Source organism: Salmo trutta, chromosome 13, assembly GCF_901001165.1.
Source record: "Salmo trutta chromosome 13, fSalTru1.1, whole genome shotgun sequence".
Classification (NCBI taxonomy): domain Eukaryota; kingdom Metazoa; phylum Chordata; class Actinopteri; order Salmoniformes; family Salmonidae; genus Salmo; species Salmo trutta.
Genome location: NC_042969.1, coordinates 70966953 through 70988329, shown reverse-complemented (window position 1 = coordinate 70988329; position 21377 = coordinate 70966953). Strand labels below are relative to the sequence as shown.

The following is a 21377-nucleotide window of genomic DNA, read 5'->3' as shown; positions in this document are numbered from 1 at the left end:
AGTTGTCTATGGTTTTTTGGTTCTCACTGTTACTTGTCACGATTATAATTTGCATGATTTATGTTATGGGTCTCGTATCCATCCCCCCTAGACCGCTGGGCCAAAGGGATTCGTAACACTGTGTATATTGTTTCCTAACTTCCCTGAAAAGTTCCATATCGCGGGGGGCTATTCGATGCTAGTGCGGTCCGCCACAGGATGTTTTTATGCTGGTCAAGGGCAGTCAGGTCTGGAGTGAACCAAGGACTATATCTGTTCCTGGTTCTACATTTTTTGAATGGGGCATTCTTATTTAAGATGGTGAGGAAAGCACTTAAAGAAATTAACCAGGCATCCTCTACTGACGGAATGAGGTCAATATCCTTCCAGGATACCTGGGCCAGGTTGGTTAGAAAGACCTGCTCGCTAAAGTGTTTTAGGGAGCGTTTGACAGTGATGAGGGGTGGTCGTTTGACCGCAGACCCTTTACGGACGCAGACAATGAGGCAGTGATCGCTGAGATCCTGGTTGAAGACAGCAGAGGTGTATTTGGAGGGCATGTTGGTTAGGATGATATCTTTGAGGGTGCCCCTTATTTACTGATTTGGGGTTGTACCTGGTAGGTTCATTGATAATTTGTGTGAGATTGAGGGCATCAAGCTTAAATTGTATGATGGCCGGGGTGTTAAGCATGTCCCAGTTTAGGTCACCTAACAGCACAAGCTCTGAAGATAGATGGGGGGCAATCAATTCACATATGGTGTCCAGGGCACAGCTGGGGGCAGAAGGTGGTATATAGCAAGCGGCAACAAAGAGATACTTGTTTCTGTAAAGGTGGATTTTTAAAAGTAGAAGCTCAAATTGTTTGGGCACAGACCTGGATAGTAAGACAAAACGCCGCAGGCTATCTCTGCTGTAGATTGCAACTCCGCCCCCTTTGGGAGTTCTATCTTGTCAGAAAATGTTATAGTTAGGGATGGAAATATCTGGGTTTTTGTTGGTCTTCCTAAGCCAGGATTCAGACATGGCTAGGACATCCGGGTTGGCAAAGTGTGCTAAAGCAGTGAATAAAACAAACTTAGGAAGGAGGCTTCTAATGTTAACATGAATGAAATCAAGGCTTTTACGGTTGCAGAAGTCAACAAATGAGAGCGCCTGGGGAATGGGAGTGGAGCTAGGCACTGCAGGGCCTGGGTTAACCTCTACATCACCAGAGGAACAGAGGAGGAGTAGGGTAAGGGTACGGGTAAAGGCTATAAGAACTGGTCGTCTAGTACGTTCAGAACAGAGAGTAAAAGGAGCAGGTTTCTGGGCACTGTAGAATAGATTCAAGGTATAATGTACAGACAAAGATATGGTAGGATGTGAATACAGTGGAGGTAAACCTATGCATTGAGTGACGATGAGAGATATATTGTCTCTAGAAACATCACTTCAAGCCGGTGAGGTCACCGCATCTCTGCGAGGTGGAACTAAAGGGTTAGCTAAGGCGTATTGAGCAGGGCTAGAGGCTCTACAATGAAATAAGTCAGTAATTACTAACCAAAACAGCAATGGACAAGGCATATTGACAATAGGGAGAGGCATGCATTGCCGAGTGATCATTGGGTCAAGTGTGTAGCTGGGCGAGCTGGAGACACGGTGATTCAGACAGCTATTGGGCTGGGGCTAGCAGAAGGGCCTTAGAGGGACGTCGCGACGGAAGCAGTCAGTTGTAGCCCCTTCGTGCGGTTACGTCGGTAGATCAGTCGTGATGGATCAGCATGGCTCCGTGTCGTAAAAGGGTCCAGGCCAATTGGCAAAATAGGTATAGTACCCCAAAAAATTGACAGATTGACTTCTTCAGCTAACAGTCCGGTGTGCTCTAGACAGCTACAGGGCCACGGCTAGCAAGCTAGCAGATGGGCATTCAGGGGACGTCGCGACGGGGGAGCCAGTTGAAAAAAACCCTCGGCGGATTACATCGGTAGTCCAGTTGTGAAGGATCGGCGGGGCTCCTTATCGGCAATATAAGGGGTCCAGGCCAATTGGTAAAATACGTATTGTATCCCAAGGACTGGCTTTGTGTCATGCACAAAGTAGATGTCCTAACCGACTTGCCAAAACTATAGTTTGTTAACAAAAAATGAGTGGAGTGGTTGAAAAACGAGTTATAATGACTGCAACCTAAGTGTACGTTAACTTCCGACTTCAACTGTCGATTTTTCTATTGTGTTATTGACTGTACTTTTGTTTATCCCACGTGTAACTCTGTTGTTTTTTGTCACACTGCTTTGCTTTATCTTGGCCAGGTCGCAGTTGTAAATGAGAACTTGTACTCAACTGGCCTACCTGGTTAAATAAAGGTGCAATATATATATATTTTTAAATAGCCCACTACAGTGGCTTGCGAAAGTATTCACCCCCTTGGCATTTTTCCTATTTTGTTTGCCTTACAACCTGGAATTGAAATGGATTTTTGGGGGGTTTGTATCATTTGATTTACACAACATGCCTACCACTTTGAAGATGCTAAATATTTTTTTCTTGTGAAAAAAACAAGAAATTACACAAAAAAACTGAACTTGAGAGTGCATAACTATTCATCCCCTCCAAAGTTAATACTTTGTAGAGCCACCTTTTGCAGCAACTCCAGCTCTTAGGGTATGTCTCTATAAACTTGCCACATCTTGCCTTGGAGATTTCTGCCCATTCTGGTGTACAGCAATCTTAGTCATACGACAGATTCTCAAATGGATTGAGGTCTGGGCTTTGACTAGGCCATTCCAAGACATTTAAATATTTCTCCTTAAACCACTCAAGTGTTGCTTTAGCAGTATGCTTAGGGTCATTGTCCTGCTGGAAGGTGAACCTCCGTCCCAGTCTCAAGTCTCTGGAAGACTGAAACAGGTTTCCCTCAAGAATTTCCCTGTATTTAGCGCCATCCATCATTCCTTCAATTCTGACCAGTTTCCCAGTCCCTGCCGATGGAAAAACATCCCCACAGCATGATGCTGCCACCACCACTTTGCTTCACTGTGGGGATGGTATTCTCGGGGTGATGAGAGGTGTTGGGTTTGAGCCAGACATAGTGTTTTCCTTGATGGTCTAAAAGCTCTATTTTAGTCTCATCTGACCAGAGTACCTTCTTCCATATGTTGGGGAGTCTCCCACAGGCTTTTAGCGAACACCAAATGTGTTTCCTTTTTTTTTTCTTTAAGCTTTTTTTCTGGCCACTCTTCTGTAAAGCCCAGCTCTGTGGAGTGTACGGCTTAAAGTGGTCCTATGGACAGACAATCTTCGCTGTTGAGCTTTGCAGCTCCTTCAGGGTTATCTTTGGTCTCTTTGTTGCCTCTCTGATTAATTCTCTCCTTGCCTGGCAGATTTGTTGTGGTGCCATATTCTTTCCATTTTTTAATAATGGATTTAATGGTGCTCCGTGGGATGTTCAAAGTTTGGATTTTTTTTATAACCCAACCCTGATCTGTACTTCTCCACAACTTTTTCCTTGACCTGTTTGGAGAGCTCCTTGGTCTTCATAGTGCCGCTTGCTTGGTGGTGCCCCTTGCTTAGAAGTGTTGCAGACTGGGGCCTTTCAAAACAGGGATCATGTGACACTTAGATTGCACACAGGTGGACTTTATTTAACTAATTATGTGACTTCTGAAGGTAATTGGTTGCACCAGATTGTATATGGAGGCTTCATAGCAAAGGGTGTGAATACATATGCACGCACCATTTTTCATTTTTTCATTTTTTAATTTCACTTCACCAATTTGGACTATTTTGTGTATGTCCATTACATGAAATTCAAATAAAAATCTATTTAAATTACAGGTTGTAATGCAACAAAATAGGAAAAACGCCAAGGGGGGTGGATACTTTTCAAGGCACTGTACTCTTCTTCTCCATTGTGCATGACACATTGACCACCAAAATTCTATTCCTAGGACAATATCTATATTTGAATGTGCACTTTTGTTGTTCCTAAGGAAAGCCAGACTCACCCTTAATTTTATATTTCGGAATGGCGTATCTGTCCACTGGCGCTCACTGGCGGGTCCGAGGCGGGTCCTTTCTGCTCCACTCAGTGTGGGCTCCCCATGCCACATCTAATGCATGTGCATTAAAACTTGGTGTCCCCGGGAATGATCAACAAATGGATTTAGCCATCCCATCCTCATCTTCAAGAATTGTTCTGGAAATTCTAATCAGAAAGGAAAAGTGTCGATTTTTCAAAACATTTTATTATATGAATTGCAATTCTAGAGCGGTTGACAATCACTCAAAAGGTGCAGTCAGTAAATAAATGTGATAATTATGTGTAAAATGAGAGGCTGGTGACTGAGTGAAGTGTTTTGTTTCATAGAAGAAAGTAGATAGGTTTTAAGTAAGACGTTAAAATAGGTTTGAACAAAATTGTTCAAATAAATTATTTAATAAATGGAATGATCGTAAAGGAACATGAATAAGAATTGAAGAGCGTCATAGTAAGATAGACAAGAAAAGACTCCGACTTTTCGGTTGTAGAAATATACTAAAATAATGTCTGTACGGAAAGGGGAAGGATAACTGAACTCTTAGAACACAAAGCCTGAAGACTACAGGACAAAAATAATGACATTGATGGTATGCGGAATTTGGTTGAAGGAGATTCTAAAAGTATGAAGTACTGACGTACATTGCACCGAAAAGAAATCTCAAACTACTCGGAGTGGAACACGTGGAACGAGAAAATAATGAAGACAGTATGGATTTGCGTAAGATATAATTATTTGGGCTATACTGTTGGATGTCCTCCTTTTCCTTGTGGACTACAGGTAAAGGAGGACCGAGCACACCCCCATTCTCATCGACGGGCCTGTAGTGGAGCAGGTTGAGAGCTTCAAGTTCCTTGGTGTCCACATCAACAACTAAATTAGAATGGTTCAAACACACCAAGACAGCCGTGAAGAGGGCATGACAAAGCCTATTCCCCCTCAGGAAACTAAAAAGATTTGGCATGTGTCCTGAGATCCTCAAAAGGTTCTACAGCTGCAACATCGAGAGCATCCTGACTGGTTGCATCATTGCCTGGTACGGCAATTGCTCGGCCTCTGACCGCAAGGCACTACAGAGGGTAGTGCGTACAGCCCAGTACATCACTGGGGCTAAGCTGCCTGCCATCCAGGACCTCTACACCAGGCGGTGTCAGAGGAAGGCCCTAAAAATTGGGAACGAGAGACCGAAAAACAGCTTCTATCTCAAGGCCATCAGACTGTTAAACAGCCATCACTAACATTGAGTGGCTGCTGCCAACATACTGACTCAAATCTCTAGCCACTTTAATAATAAAAAATTGGATGTAATAAATGTATCACTAGTCACTTTAAACAATGCCACTTTATATATTGTTTACATACCCTACATCAATCATCTAATATGTATATACTGTACTCTATACCATCTACTGCATCTTGCCTATGCCGCACGGCCAACGCTCATCCATATATTTATATGTACATATTCTTATTCATTTATTTACACTTGTGTGTATAAGGTAGTTGTTGTGAAATTGTTAGATTACTTGTAAGATATTACTGCATGGTCGGAACTAGAAGCACAAGCATTTCGCTACAATCGCATTAACATCTGCTAACCATGTATATGTGACTAATACAATTTGATTTGATAAATAGTAAGAATTGAGGTGACTGAACATTGGAATTGAATTTAAGTGAACCAAATTTAATTTAAAATAGGCAATAGTTAACTGATTGATTTGAGAGTTGACTGCTGTTAAGAAATGTAGATACCGTTAAAGAACTAAGCAAATAAGGAAGGGGTACCCCATGAATTAATGTGTGGACACAAACAATAACAGAATGATTGTGAATTAATGATTACATAATGATGAACTGTTGAAGACATGTTGTCACATAGGAATGGCAAGCTATTGCAGAGCCTGGCTACCTGATTGTGCTGAAATCACTCAACCACTCTGTGATCTCATTCATGGCCACAAGATGACGATGAATGTCAAGATACAGTGGACAGCAGAGGGTTTGAAGGCACTTGAGAATCTTAAACAATTATTAATTTCTTATGGGCAGGTGGGACGGTAGCGTCCCACCTGGCCAATATCCGATGAAAATGCAGAGTGCGAAATTCAAAAATACCAAATTCAAATATTTAACATCCTTGAAAATACACTGCTCAAAAAAATAAAGGGAACACTTAAACAACACAATGTAACTCCAAGTCAATCACACTTCTGTGAAATCAAACTGTCCACTTAGGAACCAACACTGATTGACAATAAATTTCACATGCTGTTGTGCAAATGGAATAGACAACAGGTGGAAATTATAGGCAATTAGCAAGACACCCCCAATAAAGGAGTGGTTCTGCAGGTGGGGACCACAGACCACTTCTCAGTTCCTATGCTTCCTGGCTGATGTTTTGGTCACTTTTGAATGCTGGCGGTGCTTTCACTCTAGTGGTAGCATGAGACGGAGTCTACAACCAACACAAGTGGCTCAGATAGTGCAGCTCATCCAGGATGGCACATCAATGTGACCTGTGGCAAGAAGGTTTGCTGTGTCTGTCAGCGTAGTGTCCAGAGCATGGAGGTGCTACCAGGCAACAACCTAGCAGCAGGACTGCTACCTCCGCCTTTGTGCAAGGAGGAGCAGAAGGAGCACTGCCAGAACCCTGCAAAATGACCTCCAGCAGGCTACAAATGTGCATGTGTCTGCTCAAACGGTCAGAAACAGACTCCATGAGGCTGGTATGAGGGCCCGACGTCCACAGGTGGGGGTTGTGCTTACAGCCCAACACCGTGCAGGACGTTTGGCATTTTCCAGAGAACACCAAGATTGGCAAATTCGCCACTGGCGCCCTGTGCTCTTCACGGATGAAAGCAGGTTCACACTTAGCACGTGACAGACGTGACAGAGTCTGGAGACGCCGTGGAGAACATTCTGCTGCCTGAAACATCCTCCAGCATGACCGGTTTGGTGGTGGGTCAGTCATGGTGTGGGGTAGCATTTCTTTGGGGGGCCGCACAGCCCTCCATGTGCTCGCCAGAGGTAGCCTAACTGCCATTAGGTACCGAGATGAGATCCTCAGACCCCTTGTGAGACCATATGCTGGTGCGGTTGGCCCTGGGTTCCTCCTAATGCAAGACAATGCTAGACCTCATGTGGCTGGAGTGTGTCAGCAGTTCCTGCAAGAGGAAGGCATTGATGCTATGGACTGGCCTGCCCGTTCCCCAGATCTGAATCCAATTGAGCACATCTGGGACATCATGTCTCGCTCCATCCACCAACGCCACGTTGCACCACAGACTGTCCAGGAGTTGGCGGATGCTTTAGTCCAGGTCTGGGAGGAGATCCCTCAGGAGACCATCCGCCACCTCATCAGGAGCATACCCAGGCATTGTAGGGAGGTCATACAGGCACGTGGAGGCCACACACACTACTGAGCCTCATTTTGACTTGTTTTAAGGACATTACATCAAAGTTGGATCAGCCTGTAGTGTGGTTTTCCACTTTAATTTTGAGTGTGACTCCAAATCCAGACCTCCATGGGTTGATAAATTGGATTTCCATTGATTATTTTGTGTAATTTTGTTGCCAGCACATTCAACTATGTAAAGAAAAAAGTATTTAATAAGATTATTTCTTTTATTCAGATCTAGGATGTGTTGTTTAAGTGTTCCCTTTATTTGTTTGAGCAGTATATATGTGTTATAGATCAAAATAAAGCGTAACCTCTTGTTAATCCAGCCGCTGTGTCAGATTTCAAAAAGGCTTTACGGCGTAAGCAAACCATGCGATTATCTGAGGACAGCACCCTGCTTACAAACACATGAAAATCATATTTCAACCAGGCAGGTGCGCCACAAAAGTCAGAAATAGCGATATAATGAACTTCTTATGGATGAGGGGCAGTATTGAGTAGCTTGGATAAATAAGGTGCCCAGAGTAAACTGCCTTCTACTCTGTCCCAGAAACTAGAATATGCATATTCAGGCCCAGAAGCTAAAATTTGCATATTATTAGTAGATATGGATAGAAAACACTCTGAAGTTTCTAAAACTGTTTGAATGATGTCTGTAAGTATAAGGGAACTCATATGGCAGGCAAAAACCTGAGAGAAAAAATCCAACCAGGAAGTGGGAAATCTGAGGTTTGTAGTTTTTCAAGTGATTGCCTATCTAATACACAGTGTCAACGGGGTCATTTTGCACTTCCTAAGGCTTCCACTAGATATCAACAGTCTTTAGAACGTTGTTTCATGCTTCTACTGTGAATGGGAAGAGAATAAGAGCATGTGGAGTTAGATGACTGAGAAAATGACATGAGCTCAATCTTGCACACTCCCATGAGAGTTAGGTGTGTTCCTTTTCATTTCTGAAGACAAAGGAATTGTCCGGTTGGAATAGTATGGAAGATTTATGATAAAAACATCCTAAAGATTGATTCTATACATCGTTTGACATGTTTCTACGAACTGTAATATAACTTTTTTGACTTTTCATCTGAACTAACTGCGCGAGCACTGTGCATTTGGATTACTCCACTGAACGCGCGAACAAAATGGAGGTATTTGGACATAAAAATTAACTTTATTGAACAAAACGAACATTTATTCTGGAACTGGGAATCCTGGGAGTGCATTCCGATAAAGATCATCTAAGGTAAGTGAATATGTATATTGTTATTTGTGACTTCTGTTGACTCCGAAATGGCTGGTATCTGTATGGCTTCTTTTGGTGTCTGAGCGCTGTACTCAGATTATTGCAAAGTTTGCTTTCGCCGTAAAGCTTTTTTGAAATCTGACACAGCGGTTGCATTAAGGAAAAGTGTATGTATAATTCTTTGAATAACAGTTGTAAGTTTTATCAATGTTTATGATGAGTATTTCTGTAAATTGATGTGCTCATTCACCGGAAGATTTGGGAGGCAAAACATTTCTGAACATTACACGCCAAAGTAAAATGGGGTTTTTGGATATAAATATGAACTTTATCGAGCGCAACATGATGTCCTATGAGTGCCATCTGATGAAGATCATCAAAGGTTAGTGATTCATTTTAGCTGTATTCCTGGTTTTTGTGACGCCTGTCCTTGCTTGGAAAATGGCTGTGTGGTTTTTCTTGTGTAGGCGTTGTCCTAACATAATCTAATGTTATGCTTTCGCCGTAAAGCCTTTTTGAAATCAGACAGTGTGTTTGGATTAATGAGAAGTGTGTCTTTAAAATGGGATATAATAGTTGTATGTTTTAGAAATTAGCGTCCCACATACCCCAGAGAGGATAACTATTGTTCAATAGCCTATGAATATCCCTCTGATTTGAGGAATTGAGCCAGTGAGACTCACCACTTTGTTAACCTTCAGTTCAGGATATTCTCTGATTAATGTGTTTGCGGCGAACATGCAAAGAACGTCAAAGAATGTGTCTTTGTGAGTTTAGGCCAGCAATTCTCCCTTCACTGAAGGTTTTCTTTATCAACAGCAGTCACATCAGTAGACTGAACCAAGCTGTAGCCTTCAAACGGGGACGCACAAAAAGTATTGTCTGTAGACTGTTTGGGTATGGTGACAAACGTGTTCTACAGGATGTTATCATTTGCATTACAATGTCAGTAGTATTATGACTTTGAACATAGGCAATGTTCTTCATGACTCTCTGAGTTTGTTATACAAGTGACACATTGCTGCCTGTGATCAAAGAATAATGTATTTGTGCATGACGAAGCAGAACTGATAATGCTAATGTTATAAGGTAATCCGCTTTGCCTCTGTGACTGAGACGTCTGTAACACCCTCTTCAGTTCAAGTCAAAAGTCAAAGCCCTGTTTTTGGGAAAGAAATGTAATGTACTCACAATGTCTCTTTTCTGGCACTTCTCTATGGGTCTTATTCAGGGACAGCGTTTCAAATTGTGGTTAGAATTTCCCTCCAACTTTCTCTCCGACTATGACCTGTCCAGCTGGCTGGGCTGGGCCTGATGGGAAAGAGAGCTATTGGCTCTGTCAGCATCATATTAGAATGAACTGTGTGTGAAATAATACTTTTTTAGAATGGCATTTCATGCAGTACACCATCAGGTATGCGTATTGGAGAATACATCAGATTATAATCTAATTCAATTTACATTCACATTTACATTTTAGTAATCCAGCAGATGCTCTTATCCAGAGCAATTTAAAGTAATGAGTGCATAAATGTTTGTACTTCTAATCCAGCCATCTTTATTCAAATCTATACTGAACAAAAATATAAACGCAGTTTGCAATAATTTCAACAATTTTCCTGTTCATATAAAGAAATCAGCCAATTGAAATAAATGAATTAGGCCCTAATCTATGGATTTCACATGACTGGGCAGGGGCGCAGCCATGGGTGGGCCTGGGAGGGCATAGGCCCATCCACTTAGGAGCCAGCCCCACCAACTGGGAAGCCAGGCCCAGCCAATCAACATTTGTTTTTCAGCACAAAAGGGCTTTATTACAGAGAGAAATACTCCTCAGTTTCATCAGCTTTCTGGGTGACTGGTCTCAGACGATCCCACAGGAGAAAAAGCTGGATGTGGAGGTGGTCAGCGGTTGTGAGGCCAGTTGGATGTACTGCCAAATTCTCTAAAACGGCTTATGGTACAGAAATAAACATTCAATTCTATCACAACAGCTCTGGGGGACATTCCTGCAGTCACCATGCCAATTGCACGCTCCCTCAACTTGACACATCTGTGGCATTGTGTTGTGTGACAACTGCTGTAGCGTTCGTCGTAAGGATGGGACCAAAACGCAGCAGGAATGTGAATACTCATCTTCTTTATTACGAAGAAAACCAAAACAAACACTTAATCAAAAACAACAATGAAAAAACAGTCCTGTGAGGCACACAGCTACACATGGAACAACTACCCACAAAAACCAATGAAAAAACACCCCTATTAAATAGGACCTTCAATTAGAGGCAACGAGGAACAGCTGCCTCCAATTGAAGGTCAACCCAATAAACTAAACATAGAAATAGAAAAACTAGAACGAACATAGAAATATACTAACATAGAACATTAACCAAAAACCCCCGAAACACATAAAACAAACACCCCCTGCCACGTCCTGACCAAACTACAATAACAAATAACCCCTTTACTGGTCAGGATGTGACAGTACCCCCCCCAAAGGTGCAGACCTCGGATGCACTTCAAACAAAAAACACAAAAATAAACCCCAAAACAAAAATAATCCCAAACTAAAGGGAGGGAAGGGAGGGTGGCCACCCTTACCGACGGTTCTTGTGCTACACCCCCCCTCCCCAATCCTCTTACTATGGAGGTGGCTCAGGCTCTGGCCTTAGTCCCCAACCTAACCTGTCCACCCCCGCTGAAGGCTCAGGGCTGAGGCGCGTCGCTGGAGACCTCGGGCTGGTGGGCGCGTCGCTGGAGACCTCGGGCTGGTGGGCGCGTCGCTGGAGACCTCGGACTGGGGGGCGACTCTGGCTGTGGCGGTTCCGGACGGGGGGGCGACTCTGGCTGCGCCGGACTGGGGGGGCGACTCTGGCTGCGCCGGACTGGGGGGGCGACTCTGGCTGCGCCGGACTGGGGGGGCGACTCTGGCTGCGCCGGACTGGGGGGGCGACTCTGGCTGCGCCGGACTGGGGGGGCGACTCTGGCTGCGCCGGACTGGGGGGGCGACTCTGGCTGCGCCGGACTGGGGGGGCGACTCTGGCTGCGCCGGACTGGGGGGCGTCTTTGCAGGCTCCGGACTGTAGGACGTCGCCGGAAGCACTGGACGGGACACTGTCGCCGGAAGCTCTGGACGGGACACTGTCGCCGGAAGCTCTGGACGGGGAACTGTCGCCGGAAGCTCTGGACGGGGAACTGTCGCCGGAAGCTCTGGACGGGGAACTGTCGCCGGAAGCTCTGGACGGGGCACTGTGCTTTGGAGGCACCAGACTAGGGACACGCACCTCAAGGCTAGTGCGAGGGGCAGGAACAGGACGTACTGGACTGGGCTGACACACTGGAGGCTTGGTGCATGGTGCTGGTTTTGGTGCCAGACTGGTAACATGCACCTCAAGGCTAGTGCGAGGAGCAGGAACTGGACACACTGGGCCATGAATAAGCACTGGAGGTCTGGAGTGCACAGCCTGCACAACCCGTCCTGGCTGGATTGTAACAGTAGCCCTGCATGGGTGGAGTGATGGCACAGGGCGAACTGGGCTGTGCAGAGGCCTGATGGCTGCCGTGCGTAGAGCAGGCGCAGGGTAGCCTGGGCCTAGGAGACGCACTGGTGGCCAGATGTGCGCCGCAGGCATACTCCTACCTGGCTGGATGCCCACTCTAGCACGGCACTTGCGAGGGGCTGGGATCACTCGCACCGGACTGTGCGTGCGCATGGGCGAGATCGTGCGCACTTCCGCATAGACCGGTGCTCTCATGAACCGCTGCTCCCCATAATAAGCACGAGGAGTTGGCTTATGTCTATTACTTGACCTAACCACTCTTCCCGTGTGCCCCCCCCAAAAAAATTATTGGGGCTGCCTCTCACACTTGCCAATCTGCGCGTATAATGCCTCGTAATGACTCCGCTCCACCTTGTCTGCCTCCAGCTCCTCCTTAGGTCGCCGGTACTCCCCATCCTGGTGCCAAGGTCCTGCCCTGTCCAAAATTTCCTCCCATGTCCATGACTCCAAATCCCTCTGCTGCTCCTTCCTCCGCTGCTTGGTCCGTTGGTGGTGGGTAGTTCTGTCACGTTCGTCGTAAGGATGGATCAAGGCGCAGCGGGAGTGTGTATGCTCATCTTCTTTTATTATGAAGAAAACCAAAACTTAGTCAAAAACAACAACGAAAAAACTGTCCTGTGAGGCACACAGCTACACACGGAACAACTACCCACAAAAACCAATGAAAAAAAAACACCCCTATTAAATAGGACCTTCAATTAGAGGCAACGAGGAACAGCTGCCTCCAATTGATGGTAAACCAAAATAAACTAAACATAGAAATAGAAAAACTAGAACGAACATAGAAATATACTAACATAGAACATTAACGAAACACATAAAACAAACACCCCTGCCACGTTTAAGACGTGACACCTGCACGTTTTAAAGTGGCCTTTTCCTGGGGACAATACAAATTTTGATTATGTGTAAGTTTTGATTATGTGTAATGCTTATGCTGATTAATCAGTTTTTTGATATGCCACACCTGTCAGGTGGATGGATTATCTTGGCACAGGAGAAATGCACACTAAAGTGGATGGAAACAAATTTGTGCACAACATTTGAGAGAAATAAGCCTTTTGTGCTTATGGAAAAGTTTGGGGATCTTTTATTTCAGCTCATGAAACATGGGACCAACACTTTACATTTAAAATGTATAGTTTTTGTTCAGTATATTTATTTCCTGATAGGGACCGTGATGTGTGGTGACAGATTGGTACATACAAAACATTTAACTACATAAAAGACAGAAACATGAACAAAACATGTACTGTATGTTAAGAGGGGGTGATTTTATAGTTCAGACAAACTGATTACACAAGAGAGTTATGTTATTATGTGTTTGTTAAGTTGGTTTGTCATATAGGAATTCCTCACACTTAGCCATACCATCTTTCCAAACCCTATCTAATCCAGCAGGCCTGATGCGAATTCACTCTCAAAATAATCAGATCCACTAACTGTGCTGTTTGGGAGGGAGCGTGTTGAACTTTAAAGGGCTTGTGACACTCTCAGTAGTGGTGGTCTGAGATGGGAGTTTTCCTAAGGAAAAGGGACATATCCTGAGATTGTGTGGTCTCTCTCTAACTCTTTTCCTCACATCTGGTTTCCATCAGAGATGCCAAGACTGGAGCTACTTCCAGCAAGACACAATAGAACACCTTCCTGCAGTTAACCCTGGTTGTTGCTTGGTCGTTACTCTGCCTGAAGTGTTTACTTAATAACACAACTCATTCTCTCATTAGCATTTTAAAGTAATTTTCGTTAGGTTTTTCATTGTGTTATCGCGCTACATGTTACATTTCCAATTCTACAGTACATTGGGTTCACTGACAGACAGTAAATGGCCGATATCAGTCAGAATCAGGAGGGCGACTAGTTTTGTATCATGTTGAGGCCTTGTGGATGTTTTCCTATATCTTTTGAGCTATGGTTATGAGACCTGGAATGACTCCGCAGAGGGACGTTCCACCGGCCAACAACAGCGCCTGTCTCAGAGAAATCAATGACGTAGCTAATGAGGAAATGAGAAGACAAGGGGCCTGCTCTGTAATTGCATCCACATGGTCGAGCCCAAAGATTAAGCTTTTTAAGCTCATGAGCTTCATTACTATTTTTGTTTCAAGTCTTGGAGCCTGTCTGGGCCTCAGAAGCCTCATGCTGATTCACTGATGCATCACAGATACCTATTATGTAAAGAATCCCTTCTGATCAGTTCAGCTCAAGAACATGTATTAAGAATATACCTACTCGATTGAATCTCTCTTTGCTCACTCTAACATATATATTTGTATCAATAGACTTGATATTCAACTTTTTACTATAGGTGTAGGCTATGGATAGCTTGACAGAAGTAACTACAACAGTTGAGCAACATAGGCTGCTAAAGTATGGCACTGATAGGGTTGTCAATATTCCCATAGTTGAGGTAAGAGGCATAGTATGAGGGTCTCAACACAGAGCTTTTCTTGTAAGAATCACAGCATTTAATGAGTGACACATGTTACTCAGAGTATCCCATTATTGTCTGGGGGACGGAGCTACAAATAAACCACCATTCAGACTGAGCTCACAGTAAACCACCATTCATACCAGAGGAGGCTGGTGGAAGGAGTTATTGGAGGACAGGCTCATTGTAATGGCTGGAATGAGCCCGTCCTCCTATAACTCCTCCCACCAGCCTCCTCTGATTCAGACTGAGCTCACAGTAAACCACCATTCAGACTGAGCTCACATAAACTGTGTCGACGTACCACCCTCTTGTGGTGTAAACATAGGACTGCTGTCTGGCAAATGACAATCCAAGGATGTATCCATGTAAAAACAAGCAGGAAGGGCACAGAAAGTCTTAATGTACACCATAATGGCAGAGCTATGCTAATTAAGCTGCCAAGTCATCCATGTTACAGTATTGATGACAAAGAGGGATTATTTTGTAGCACTTTGGCGGCTGTGGCTGGTGCCGTGTAGGTGGTTTGGGTGTACTGATTCGTAAGCAGTCTTTTATGTGGTCTGCTCTATATATCTTGTTAACTTCCTGAACACAATGACCTTAGATGATCCAAGATCAACAGACTCTGTGGTAGCATGACCATGTCACGTTCTGACCAGTAAGGGGTTATTTGTTATTGTAGTTTGGTCAGGACGTGGCAGGGGGTGTTTGTTTTATGTGGTTTGGGGTTTGTTGGGTTATGTTATTATGTAAGAGGGGTGTTTGTTTAGAGTGTTCCGGGGTTTTTGGGCTATGTTCTTGTTAGTTTATTTTCTATGTTCTAGTCTTTCTATTTCTATGTTTAGAGTTTTTGATTGACCTTCAATTGGAGGCAGCTGTTCCTCGTTGCCTCTGATTGAAGGTCCTATATATAGGGATGTTTTGCTATGGGGGTTTGTGGGTAGTTGTCTCCTGTTTTGTGTCTGTGCACCTGACAGGACTGTTTAGTGTCGTTTGTTGTTTTGTATACGTGTTTCTTTTATTTTTCCTTCTTTTAATAAAAATAAAGAAGATGAGTATACACGTTCCCGCTGCACCTTGGTCCAATCCTTACGACGCCCGTTACAGACCATGCCTGCCAAAATAAGCACCCAGTGTAGAATGTGGTCCCACAAATCCCCATCTCTTCCCATCCCTGTCTCCATTTCCCTCCATCTCTTACCAAATTTACCATCTCTTCCCACCTCTCACCATCTGTTTCCAAACTGGGAAACAACAACAGCTGTATTTTGTCTTGTTACAGAAAAATCTTATTTTGAGCATGATGTAGGCCTACGCATAAATCTCACAATGTTTGTAAATCACAAAATCTCAGACAATACCATTTGCACTCATTAATTTATTCATGAAAATCTGTCATTAAATTAATAGTAAAAACATTCAGTCTATAAAATGCATTAGCTCGTACTCGAGATTTTGTTTCCTTGACTGCCACCTGTTGGTGGATCTGCAACACAACAATCCAATTTAATTTGCTGGAATCAATATTACTGTAACCTCCCCAAGTAACATTTATATCTAGAGAGAGATGCAGTTACAGTACTTTACAGTATAACAGAGTGATTTCTATTTCAATATTACAACAAGTGATGTGAATATTGTGCTACCATAAATCAAGACCCTGTATAATGGTTTCTGCATTAGTTCGATGCATAAGCCAACCATTTTACATCACATTTTCCAGCATCCTTTGAGATGAGTTAGAAATAACAAGCAGGTGTCCAGCACAAATGACCTATGGGCTACGTTTCCCATAAAATAACAGTAGTTCTCCACCAGTGGATCAGCAGTTGAGAAAAGAGTTTGTCCTAACAATCTGAATGACCTTCCTTGCACTGTAGCTGTATTCAAATTGTGTGTGTTCATGGAAGAAATGCAAATATCCTGCAAGGAGAAAGAAGGGTGAATTTGTTAGAGCTATTTATTATATATTCAATGCAAATGCAATGGAAACTACATAATACAAATAATATACAAATATACAAATCAGTACAAAAAAAAAAAAAAAAAGTATGATGTCTGCATTCACTACTGTAAGTCACTCTGGATAAGAGCGTCTGCTAAATGACTAAAATGTAAATGTAAATGTGATTTTGATATACCATATTGATATACGGCAGCATCCACCTCCTCTGCCATTCCAGGGAAATCCATCTCAATGGATCTTGGGAAGCCGCTGTCCATTGTGTTAGTCTTCTCATCATAACTGTCAATAAAACACAACCAAGACTATAACCTATAATGAACAGTTATGTTTGCAGGTAAGATCTCTCAACCAGACCAGACCAGAACAGTCCAGACCAGACTAGACCAAGCAAGACCAGACCAGACTAGACCCATGCCAGACCAGTCCAGACTAGGCCGTACCGTCCTACCTCCAGTAATGCTCCTCAGAGAACAGAAGGGTCTTGCCGGTGTCTGGGATGTACACAGCAGCATCCACCGTCCTCACGGTCTTGGGGAGTCCCAGTTTATGGATGTATTTGGGGTAGCCCTCCACCAGGTTATAGCCATTCAGGGCCCACATTCTAATACCTGGAAAAATATGAAAATATGTAAACAAAATTAACCTATGCCTCTATACCGACATCAAATGTATTAGATATCTACTGTATACATGAAATAAATGAGCAAAGCAGAATTGTAGTTGCATATTCAGGATGACAGAGGACTATGTCAGAACAGTGTTGCCAGCATTATATTTACCACTGAATATGAAGACCATGTCTTTCTCAGGGTACTCATAAGCAGCATCCACTTTGTTGGGGAGGGAGGGCCAGGTGGATTTGATCAGGGTTTGCTCAGGTTCTGCAAACTGGGGATGGAGACGCCAGTAAAACCTGCCATCAAATAGAATACATCAACACACATTCATTTTGTCCATTATAAGCTAATAGTTTTTGCAGAAATGTTTTTTTTTCACGAATAGACACACTCCCTACCTGTCTTTGAAGATGATTGTTTCTCCTCTGAGCTCAGTAACAGCATCAAAATTCAACATGGGATCACATTTGTTTGGGGCATCTGGCTTGGGCTTCACTTTCCTGTGCCTGGGGTTCGGGCCTATAGGATTGAACCACATAATGAACATTTTACAATATGACACAAGTGTATGGAATTATATTAATTATTTAATTTTCTGTCTCTACTTCTGTTTAGCTTAATAACTGGAACACTGACCATAAAGAGCTTGAATGCCAGTGATATCATCTTCAGACAGTGGGTAACCCTGGCTATAGGAGTAGACTGGGTACATCAGAGCCCCAGGATCAGTAGAATGGGACAAACCAAGGGCATGGCCAAACTCATGGGTGGCCACCAGGAAAAGGTTGTAGGCTACAGGGGAGGCAATATGTTATTAAATAATCAGTGATTACATGTCATACATTTACCTGATCCCCACATAAATGTACCAAATATTTACCGTCTGAGTCTTTTGACCAGTGTTCATCTTCATCAAAGTGCGTGTCTCCTCCAATGTCTCTGCCAGGGGGATAGGCATGGGCTAAGAGACCGTCAGGGCCGTCAAAGGGGTTGAAGTCTCCATGTTCTAAAGACAAGGAAAGGGCAGAGAGAAAATGATGTTTGAGGATGGTTTCAGTAAGTGTTCCCAGCATGCCAGCATTCAGTTAATTTCTTCTATGACGAGGTCTTGCACAACTCTAAACAAGGATCACTGAATGTTTAACAAAACTACAGTAAGATGATCAAACTAATCAAGATATTCTCCATATATTCTGTATGTATAGTCTTACAGACAAAAATGTATCAACTGTAGGCCAGAATAAAGAAATGGGTCTACCTTTTGTCCCAAATGAAATCATGATGTCAGCCATCCCCTCATGCAGTTTCTTGAAGGTCAGAGGAGTGACGTCAGCCCAGATGTTGAAGGCGTTATGGATAGCTCTGTCCACATCAGCCTTCTTCAGATCAGGAGTATAATTCACTATTCTGAATGACCATTCAATGAGAGGAACCATATCTTAATTCAAAAGAGACTTGGCAAGTTGTATTTAAAGAAATGAAAGCTGATCATATCCATTGAATCCAAGGTCATGTGGTGTATGTGGACTATATTAACATTATTATACCAATACCATAAATAATTAACAAATTAGGGTTATGAGACACTATATGACTCAGTTTGAGAAGCCTTACCTGAAGGTCACATTGGTGTTCTGCCATTTGAGGTGTCGGGGGAAGTGATTGTATTCCCCCACGTCAGGGACACCACACCTGGCCATGCTCATCAGCTCCAGGGTGTTAGCGTCCAGGCTCCCCGTCACCTGGAGGTTGAAGAAGGACTGCATCTCCCTGATCTTAGCATGCATGGCATCTGAAGACCTGTGGGTCTTTGTTCCCTGAAGTCCAGCTCGAAGGTTGTAGAACCTGCGAAGGTATTTCTGAAGAGGAAAGCAATAGCATAAGTTAACACCTTCATGATATGTAGCTGTTTAAGCATAGTCATATGGAATGGATGTAATAAAAACAAGTGGTAATGTAAGGAGCAAATTCACAAATGAAACAGGTTAAAAGTGTTCAATTTGAGAGGTTATAGTATTTCAACATCTTCTGGCATTTTCTGCAATTAACAGTTTTGTTTAAATAAAACAATGATCATTTTGTTTATACTATAAATGATTGCATTCATCCTTACTTAGAGTATAAGGATACTGTTAAATCAATAATAAAAACATCAATATTCAGTGAACCAAACAGACATTGATAAACAAAAGGACATCAAACCCACAGCATTAGTTTGCTTACCTCAGCTAATAGCCACTTATCAGTCTCCTCCAGCGATGACAGAGGCATAGCAAATGACTGAGCAACCACCACAAGGAGCAGTAAATATGTGATTTCCATCTTGTCTTGTCTTGGTGGCATCCAGCTCAGTGACTGACTGGGGTCCAGGAGCCAAGACTGTATTTATAATGTGTGTTTGAGTGTTTTTTCTAAGTGTGTGTGATTCATGTAAAAGTACCTAGCCACTTCCTCCTCAAAGACTGCCTAAAACTGCTGGTAGGTCAGAAAATTGAGTGCTTGTGGTTTAGTAAACTGCTTTGAACACACCTGAATATGCAGTGATGTCCCAATTTTGCCAAATGTTCATGACAATTTTTTTTTGTCAAAGATAACATATGGCAAGTTACCAGTCTCGTAACTTTTGTGATACTATTTTATGTTCTTCAAAAGAGAAATACATCTAAATGTCTGTATAACTAAAAAAAAGTATTTGGCTTTACAGAAGAAAGTTAATTAAATATTTGATCTTAAATGGTAAAGTACATACATCTCGATGAGTACACATTCAACTTTTAGACACCCATGACTGTGATACACTTCCAAGTTATTTTGAGCAATACAGAGGATGACAGTTGGTGGCGATAGAGAAATCAGTTAAATGGATAATCTACTCGAAATACAACCCAAAATAATTTTCCACGTGCTGGTAACTTGGCAGGACAGAATGTACATTCCTAGAACAGGATACGTATTTCACATTTGGTCACTGATATTACTTTATATATTAGATTATATTGCATAAGGCTAGCCTGTGTTTTATAGGAGCAGAGTTTAAGTTCTGGGGGCAGGGCAGGTTAAGGCATGCCGCATGCCCTGTCACTTGTATGTCTGCTGCCTCTGTGTGAGTGTGTGTGTATCTGTGTGTGTCTGTGTGTGTCACCACTTGTGGTCATCTGTCTGCTGTAACAATGGAATTCTTGAATCCAGACTCTGAGCCAAGAGGAGTATTTTATGGCAATTCACAAATAACATGACAATTAAGTAGCCTTACAACCGGAATGTAAAGAACAACCTTAACTGCAATTAACCCTACGTTTGTGACAGAGTTCATTGGGGTTAAAAGCTTGCCAAACATACACAGTGAACCTCTTGGAGATGCTGTTAAAGTCTAAAATTGGTATTTATGAACATTGGCTGATGCTATTATACCTATATCACTGTTTTATCGCAGATACATATGGCTATGTTGAGAGAGAGCATTAGCCGAACTGTTTTAGACTGTGGCAACAGAGCCACTGAGCTGAGTCATATTGAGGGGAAGTTGGCTGGGGGATTTTTGCAACTAACTTAGATGGTCACCCACATTCACAAACACAATCAACTAGAACATAAATAATACATCCAATTAAAACGTTAACATATCCAATAATACGTTTATATCACTGATGGTAGAATGATACCAAAGATATTTGCCTTTTAAAATGCTAATTTCTTTTTACCTTTATTTAACCAGGTAAGCTAGGTGAGAACAAGTTCTCATTTACAACTGCGACCTGGCCAAGATAAAGCAAAGCAGTGCGACAGAAACAACACAGAGTTACACATGGAATAAACAAGCGTACAGTCAATAACACAATAGAAAAAAAGAAAGTCTATATACAGTGTGTGCAAATGGCATGAGGAGGTAAGGCAATAAATAGGCCATAGTAGCAAAGTAATTACAATTTAGCAGATTAACACTGGAGTGATAGATGAGCAGATGATGGTGTGTAAGTAGTGATACTGGTGTGCAAAAGAGCAGCAAAGTAAATCAAATCAAATTTTTCAAATCAAATGTATTTATATAGCCCTTCTTACATCAGCTGATATCTCAAAGTGCTGTACAGAAACCCAGCCTAAAACCCCAAACAGCAAGCAATGCAGGTGTAGAAGCACGGTGGCTAGGAAAAACTCCCTA

The 21377-nt window shown here is 42.8% G+C and overlaps 1 protein-coding gene across 1 annotated transcript; it reads right to left on the bottom strand.

Annotated features, from left to right (window-relative positions):
• Window positions 1–15995: 15995 nt before the first annotated feature.
• LOC115206460 (collagenase 3-like) lies at window positions 15996–20937 on the bottom strand. The gene is made up of 10 exons (XM_029773492.1): window positions 19442–20937; window positions 18833–19077; window positions 18477–18625; window positions 18099–18224; window positions 17855–18010; window positions 17617–17737; window positions 17381–17514; window positions 17050–17209; window positions 16777–16880; window positions 15996–16558 (listed from the first exon to the last, which is right to left on the bottom strand). Exons 1-10 carry the CDS (start codon window positions 19559–19561, stop codon window positions 16458–16460), a joined length of 1416 nt encoding a protein of 471 aa, XP_029629352.1. The 5' UTR covers window positions 19562–20937; the 3' UTR covers window positions 15996–16457.
• Window positions 20938–21377: the final 440 nt, after the last annotated feature.